General features: G+C 37.1%; 1 protein-coding gene across 6 annotated transcripts in view; it reads right to left on the bottom strand.

Annotated features, from left to right (window-relative positions):
- Positions 1-555: 555 nt before the first annotated feature.
- Positions 556-8,156, bottom strand: part of LOC107716744 (ubiquitin-conjugating enzyme E2 Q2-like) — an 11,957-nt gene continuing 4,356 nt past the window's right edge. Inside the window, exons 3-13 of one of the 6 annotated variants that reach the window (XM_016523286.1) lie at positions 5,297-5,419; positions 5,125-5,223; positions 4,866-5,024; positions 4,536-4,620; positions 3,794-3,854; positions 3,606-3,696; positions 3,438-3,496; positions 2,008-2,056; positions 1,831-1,926; positions 1,678-1,744; positions 556-1,590 (exon numbers count right to left, since the gene is read on the bottom strand). In XM_016523286.1, the coding sequence (XP_016378772.1) occupies positions 1,559-1,590; positions 1,678-1,744; positions 1,831-1,926; positions 2,008-2,056; positions 3,438-3,496; positions 3,606-3,696; positions 3,794-3,854; positions 4,536-4,620; positions 4,866-5,024; positions 5,125-5,223; positions 5,297-5,419 (921 nt within the window). In that variant the 3' untranslated portion in view covers positions 556-1,558. The remainder of the gene's footprint in view (positions 1,591-1,677; positions 1,745-1,830; positions 1,927-2,007; positions 2,057-3,437; positions 3,497-3,605; positions 3,697-3,793; positions 3,855-4,535; positions 4,621-4,865; positions 5,025-5,124; positions 5,224-5,296; positions 5,420-8,156) is intronic. The other 5 variants (XM_016523288.1, XM_016523287.1, XM_016523289.1 and 2 more) reach the window with 5 other exon arrangements.

Below are 8,156 nucleotides of genomic sequence, written 5' to 3'. Positions count from 1 at the left end.
TTAAACATAAAACGTTGAATACTGATATTTGAAATGATTTAAAACATGAAAAAAAAAAAAAAAAAAAAAAAAACCGAGAGGTATGGTGTACTTTGACAACTTCTCTTTCGCCATGAACGCTGAAGCATTGACCAGTCTTAAGACTTTATACTGGATGTTCAAATCCAAGAGGTAAAATAACGCCTTGAGTATTGTGAAAAATGTCCATTAGGCATGGAAAGAAACAGTGCTCTTGTAGTGTCGTGCTATGAGAAAAGTATTATTTGCACTCTTTTAATCCATCAATGCTCACAAAATAAAACTGACAGCATGGACAAACTCTAAGTTTAAGTACTGTTGATCATGAGAGGTCCATTAGTAATGTAAACCTCAAATGTCTCAATCTGTAACAGTTGTTTTTTAATGGAGCAGAAATTATGAAAATGACAATTAAGGGTGGCAAAAAAAGTTATGTTCATATCACTTATATAAATACAATTTGTAAGATATTACCCCCGTTATTTTGAGAAACATCAACCTTTTCCCCATTTCGAGTCCCCAAGTCCTCATGTGAAAACAACTCATTTAATTCCCCCACTTCACATAAACACCACATTTAAGACACCTTAAATCCATTTACAAGTATACAAGTGGAGCTCTGTTCAAATATGGAGCGACAGCAAGTTCCGCTTCGCCTTTTCAAAGCCAATGCTTGCATTTGTCCATTATTGGTCAGATCAGCCACATGCTAAAAGCAAGCTTGAGGAAACTGAGTGGAATTCATCCTTAGTTGGAAAAACAAGATCTTGAGCTAGAGTTGTATAAGCGCCCCTTCCTCTCGTCCTCGCTGTTATCGTTAATATTAGGGTTGCTTAGGAAGCTTACGCATATAATTGTGGCAAGTAACGATTCTTCGACGACATCAGCATTAAATGTACCATTACATGTTATCTCAGAATGCATGAGGGAAAAAAAGTCTCTATAGATACAAGAGCAGTGGCACATTGTCTTCACATTGTCTCTAGTTGCATCCATATCCTGTTTTAAGTTCAGTAAACCACCATTTAAAGTCCATGGCCATAAGAACGTCCTTTAAAAGCAGACAGAGAGGATCAGATCCAGCATCTTCATTGAGCATCTCCATCTATGTAATAATCCTGAACAGAGCCAAGCTCCAGTAAAAGGAAGCAACAAAAAAGGAAAAAAAAAAAAAAAAAAAACCTCTTTCTCTGATCAGACCATTTTGAAACGCCATGTTGAATGCCTTATGAGTACCAAGGCTCTGAACGTCCCATCAGTATAGAAGACAAAAGATGAGAGAGAGAAAGAGCGCATGAGAAACAGACAGAAATCCAGACGTCATGGGATCTGGTCAAAGAGTCCAGCCTTGCAGAAGATAAAGGACGATGCAAATTTCTGAGCATTCCAGACAGCGAGAGGGCAAACGTTTCCCCGATGGCTTCCACTTACAGGAGGGGGCATCATACTCAAGCTGAAGAGGTGAAAACATTAGTAAAATAAAGCAAAGTTTTGACCAGATATCCCATGTTTGCAGTGTTTAAGTGGATCAATGATTTTCCTAGCCATCTTCTTTAGGAGGTGTGTACCAGCCTAGAGGAAAAACGTCAGAAAAAAAACATCTGAGAACAGTTCAAAGTGCATCAATTCTGCATCTCGTTTTACGGTTTCTCCACCTACCGTTCTTTTCATGAATCTGAACCAATGATTTGTATGACTGTTGTGCTCTGGCAAGATTGTATTGATTCTGTAGAAAACAAAAGGGAAATGGTCAACATTTCTGCAAGCAATTATAATTTTTTTTTTGTTTGTTTATGAGGAGGCCGGACAAACCTTATTTGCTCCGAACTGCACTCTGGCTTTCCCTTTGACTAAGGTGGCGTTGATTTGCATGATGACTGACTCTATTGAGTAGGCACTGCTCCAGCCCTAGGAGATCAGATTTATTTCTTTATTTCTGATTTAGTTTATTTCAATGTGCAAACCTTACAGAATTCAGAGGATTCAAACCTGTTTTGTAAGTAGCTCCATACACAAGGCTCCTCCACCAAGAACATAGCTAGATGAGAGAGAGGAAAAAAATACATATACAGTGGGTACGGAAAGTATTCAGACCCCCTTAAATTTTTCACTCTTTGTTATATTGCAGCCATTTGCTAAAATCATTTAAGTTAATTTTAAAAATTAACTTAAATGATTTTAGCAAATGGCTGCAATATAACAAAGAGTGAAAAATTTAAGGGGGTCTGAATACTTTCCGTACCCACTGTATATATATATATATTTTTTTTTAAATTTTATTTAGCAGGGTAGAGCAAATTACCATTTATTTCACTTCAGATTGTGATTATGCAAATGAAAATTATTTGTATTAAAGGGGTCATATGATGCGATTTCAATTTTTCCTTTCTCTTTGGAGTGTTACAAGCTCTTGGTACATAAAGAAGATCTGTAAAGTTGCAAAGACTAAAGTCTCAAATCCAAAGAGATATTCTTTATAAAAGTTCAGAGTCAGCCACACACTGGATAGCTGGCCAATCACAGCACACCTCGCTTTTTTAGACCGATGAGCTTTGTAAAAATCGACGCGTTTCAAAAAGGCGGGGCATAGAGGAGAAACAATAATGTACAGTATGTGGAAAATAATGTGTTTTTTTTTTTACTTTAAACCGCATAAACACTCATTCATTACACCAAATACGCAAAATAATGTTCTTTTTAGCAGCATCATATGACCCCTTTAAGTCGGGCACACACTGTCTGATTTATAATAGTCCTTTACGATTGTTACTTGTCAGACTGTACGAACATGATGATCATGTCACACTGTGGGATCTCAGTTGTCATTAACGTCAGACTGTACGACAGTCAAGATGCATTAAAAAACGGATGCACGTAAGAAAACTTGTCTGGAATTTTACATTATCAAATAATACACATTCAGTGACTGTGAGCTGCATTACACATGGGGCTGAAATGTTGGCTATCATGAAAAGCCTATGAATGGCGGCAATACCAGCATATTTAAGAAGATAGTGTAAGCAGCACTACACACCCACATGAAAACAGCGGCGCAACTGGTGTTCATCAGAGCAATGGCTACATTACATACTGTAGAAACTCTGTGAGCAGCGGACGGGAGCGCCAGAGTTGATGGTGGTTAGAAGAAATCTCTAGCTTTAATTCTGAACATGGCTTGTCTTGAAAAACTAATTACATTAGCAGCCCTCATTCTCCGTTAAGTTACAATTACATGCTAGATTAATTAATGCAAAAAAACTTTAAAGACAGCATTATACACAATACATCTGTTAATGTTATTCTTGGGGGAAAGAATATAATCATCCATCAAATGTAGTAAAATCTTTACTTTTAGAATCTTTTAATAGCATAGAAAGGCTAGTCTGACTTATTTACTAGGTAAAAGTGCTCATGCTCACCCTCCAGACAGGACAGGCGACACAACCCGTACAAAGGGAGGATCAAAAGGAAAGTTATCCTGCCATCAGCAAGCAAGAAAACAGCAATTCAGTTGCATAATCTCTCCTTTCAAATCAAATTATCTTCAATCAGTATTTTTGTACAACAAAGAAAAAAACAACACTAACTTTATAAGAGAAATTGAGGAGAATGTAGTCCATGCCTTCTTTTTCCTTCAAAACCTGCAAGTCGCTGTGTAACGGACTGTCTGGGTCAACCCTTAAAAAAACACGAGAGTGATTTTACACAGTAAAGACATAAACACTAAAATCATCATCAGCCCACATGGTATTTCATGTTATGCAACCATACTTACGTCCTTAACTTGACATGCCACTCATACAGGCTATCATTGACTAACTCCACTGAATAGATACCTGGAACAGACAGAATGGTAAACAAACTTATCAGACAGATCTGTAACAGTCCTGGAACAAGACAAAACTAATGAAAACTGAGAGATGTGTTCCAAAACCATGTTGAGGCATTACAGGCGCACTCCTGACATAAAAGTAGCAGTCGCAAAAGGTAGGGCTACGTAATGCCCCGATATACTTCAAGTGAATCCAAAGAACAAACTGGTGTGATGTCATTTCCAACAAAATCAGGCCAAACGAAGTTCGTTTGGAGTTCAAAACCAAAGCGAACTTTCCAGAAAAGTTTGTTCCAGCTGGTAAACATCTTCAAACTACCATTGGTTCACTGCGACTGCCTAATAGGTAGGTGTGCTCAGGGGCTCCGCTTTATTTGCTAAAAAAAATCTTCTATGGCTCATTTCTTCTGTTCCATCCGTCAAGGTCAAACTAGAGTAAAAACGTGAACACTCTGGACAGCAACTTTATAGTACAATTTCAAATTGTAATTGTAATTGAAAGCGACACTGTTTTTTCCATGTTTAATATCGAAAAGCTGTACTGGAAAAAAATTGGCCAAAGGAACTGCCATAACAGTGAAGATGCTTCCTTAGAAGGCAGCAGCCTATGTAGGCAGTAGGCAACTCATTAGGTTTGGAACAGAAGCATGGGAATGTCAATGCTGTATTGCACAACTAAAGTTACCTGTCTTATAACTCTGTGATCTATAGATCTCCCTGAGTTCCTTCATGAGGCGGTCAGAGGCCTGAACTGAACCAGACACCGCACCCTACAAGACCAACAATGAAGCATTTAGGGAACATATACAGCACTGCAAGAAACAAACTTTCAAATTATTCTTGTGGATAAATTACAGGCTTCACAAAAAGAAAAAAAGCTGACCCTGCTTGCAAATAAAACTTTTGCTTTATTGCATTATATTACACATCATAAAGAGAGGATACTGCTATACTGCATAATTAAAAACAATATTGCTCCACCCAACCCCAAAATTGTATAAAAAAGTTACCTTACCGAATGGACACTTACGTTCAAGTGGTCCTGCCTCTGGTTCTTGCGGATTTTCTCCAGAATGGCCAGATTCTCCTTTTCAATGCCATCGTCCTCTGACTTTTTCCCATCAACCGGTTCCTCCTCTTTCATGTCATAGTGGTCTAGATCTTCTATATCCTGCTGCCACAGCAACAAACAAAAGAAAGTGTTAGGTATCAACTAGTCCTCTTGTCAAAACTGGAGTCATGAGGAACCCATCACATTCCCTATAGCTTAATACCTCTGGCATTTCCTCTTCCTCCTCTTCTTCTGATGTCACTTCATCTGTTGTTCCATGCTGGGAAGAACAAGGACAAAAAGTCTGCATCAGCTCACACGCCTTTAAAAAAAAAAAAAAAGGGAAAAGGAAGGATTGTAATAAGACTATGTAGGTCTGTGCTGATTTGGCCTACCTTCTTGTCTTGACTGATGGGTCCAGCAGGAAGAGGCTGATCCAGCATCTCCACATCAGGATGCTGGGGCAGGTTATAGAGTCGGCATAAATCACAGATCAGCCTTTTCAGCTGCTGTAGGAGCTGCATAAGATGAAAATGTGGTAACAAATGCTTAGTAACTCTATTAGACAATAGTGGGTAAAAAGTTGGCCAATAAAGTATTATAAAAGAGCTAATCTACTATCAAGCACTGGGTTGCATAGAAAAGAAAGTGAGAAAGTGTGTTCAGAAGATAAAGAAAAAAGCATCATACTGACCAAAATTTGGATTTAGGGTTCATTATGGATTAGGCTGCATGATTACGAATGCCAAATAAGATTGCCCATGATAAAGGAAAACAAAAAACCTTTTACCATTTTCAATAAAAGTTTGACTATATAAATGTCTCATGGTGTGCAAAGTAAAAAAAAACATTTCCCTTACACCTGGTGTGCACATTAATAATCTCAAAAATGTTGTCCAACACATGTTTTAAATTTTAATGATATCAGGATAATTGCATCACCCTGACAGTCTTGTAGACATTTGCCGGTATTCAGTAATACAATATTTCACGATAATAACCATGCACGATATTATTATTGTGGGCACTTCAAAATACAGTGGATAATTATTTATTACAAATTATTCTGATTTTTTTAATGCATTTTAAGAATACTTTTCCCATCAACTGGTTAAAATGCACAACACTGCTGTATGCTGTGTCAAAGACGCATGCGCACTCTGATGTAAACAAGCCCAACATGGTTGAGAAGCGCTTGAGGAACGAGAGAAAGAGACGCACTAAATGAAAATGCACATTCACTCGCTGACAGCAGATGGCGCTGATGGAACAGCAGAAATGCAGCCGCAACCAAAGCAGCTGCGCTACTTTGTTTCTGAAAAGGATTTAAATAGGCTTGTTCAAGATGCATCGACGTTGCGCAGACCAATAGGCGTATGACATCAAAGTACCGCGAGAGCAATCCAAAAGCTTAAAGAGTCATCTGCTCTCCAATCGCTCTCGTGGTACTTTGATGTCAAACGGCCATTCAGATTTTTGTATTCGCAGTTGTGTTCATCACAACACTGTATACTTAAAGACTTAGACTTTATACTCTACTTATTTTCAACATTTTTTACATTTTAATCTAGACTAACAACATGCCCTTGATATTGTTTGAAAATGTTTTGATTCTTTATTGTTCGGTCACACTTTACATTAAGGCTCTATTAGTTCATATTAGTTATACTACGGGGCCGTTGAATGCTTGAATCTGATTGGATGACGAATGTTCTAAGGTGTGCAATTATTTTCAGGGAAACGCACAGCGAACGTAGTTCCAAGCAGCTCTGGACCCCATTACATGTCCATATCACTTCGCCAAATGATTTCTGTTATTTCAAAGGTCTTACAACAGCACAATAACCAAAACCCACAACAACACTGGCCAGACAAATAAATATAGCAAGCAATATGATAAAAACGACAAATCATTTCCATGTTTTGCCACATAATTACGATTTATTATGTAGGTAAAGCACATGCTCCATCTCTCCCTCACAGACGCATATACATAACTTACAGTACAGAAACATACACGCGCTAACGTTGTTGTCGCTACTCTGGCGATTTTATTTTAAAAGCTACATGATATTTCTCACAAGCGAGGTAACAACGGCGCTGTTCGTGAAGAAAATGAACTTAAAGTTTCAATGTTAGTAGAGACGCTGCTGCCGAAAAATTTTGAGAGACTCACAGACTCAGAGTGGTAATATGCACGCTCTCTCTCTCTGTCTGTCTAATAACTTCATTAATATCTGCATTAGTCTGCTATCGTATTTTTATATATAAAAATGCTATCCATTTTTAATGGTTAAATTAAATTTTATTAATCAAAAAGCATGTCTAATTAATTAAAATCATGAAACTTAAACAATTTAACAACAATATATTAAAAGTTTAACAAAAATTACATGTTTAGGGCCTTATGAAATGTTTTATTTTTTCCAACCTTATGTTTTATTGTTACCAAATACGGTTTTAGCATGTCTAATTATTTGAAAGCATAAAAACAAGTTTAATTTATTCTTACAATAGCCTTATGGGAAAATAAAGGTCATTTAATATTACAATTAAAACATTGAAGAAATATTGTATGACTATTTCTTAAAAATAAGGTTTTAATAATTTTAGTAGTAGTAGTAGCAGCCTATTACGTACATTATACTGAACAATAGTAATATATTTCTGCCACAATGCCTTCAAGTTAAACCAAACTTTTATTTGACGGGTTGCCGTGAAGTCAAGTCAAGTTTATTTGTACAGCGCTTTTCACGATACAAATCATTGCAAAGCAACTTTACAGCAAATTAAGTTTCTACAATATTTAGCGGTAGCTTATCAGTGGTGACTGTCAATTAATGTACATATGGCAGAAATGTACGGAAAAATAAATTTAAGACGTAATAAAACAGACGATGAACACTATTAACAGCAATTATTATATGATGCAATCAAACTTATAGCAAAATGTGGTAGTTCTGTATGTTGTTTCAGGGTTGGCATCATCTGAGAAGATGTGAATACCTTTACATTTCTGTGTGTATATGATATGAGGATAATTTTACTCAAATGAAACGATCAAATGCTCACGAAGTGACTCTCAGAGCAGTTCTGGAGATGTTGTTCATGTATTTATGTCCTCATTTAGTGAGACGGTAGACGTTAATATCACCGGAAGCGTTGCGCGCGCTTCAGTACGAGTGGTAAGCAAAACCGCACGTCTGCGCCATTCATTAACACAGAGACACGCAGAATTCATATTTAAATATGAAT

This window comes from Sinocyclocheilus rhinocerous, unplaced genomic scaffold, assembly GCF_001515625.1.
Source record: "Sinocyclocheilus rhinocerous isolate Xijiao unplaced genomic scaffold, SAMN03320098_v1.1 scaffold1201, whole genome shotgun sequence".
In the NCBI taxonomy this organism is placed as follows: domain Eukaryota; kingdom Metazoa; phylum Chordata; class Actinopteri; order Cypriniformes; family Cyprinidae; genus Sinocyclocheilus; species Sinocyclocheilus rhinocerous.
Note: the sequence above shows the minus strand (reverse complement) of the source record. Positions and strands in the feature narration are given on the sequence as shown.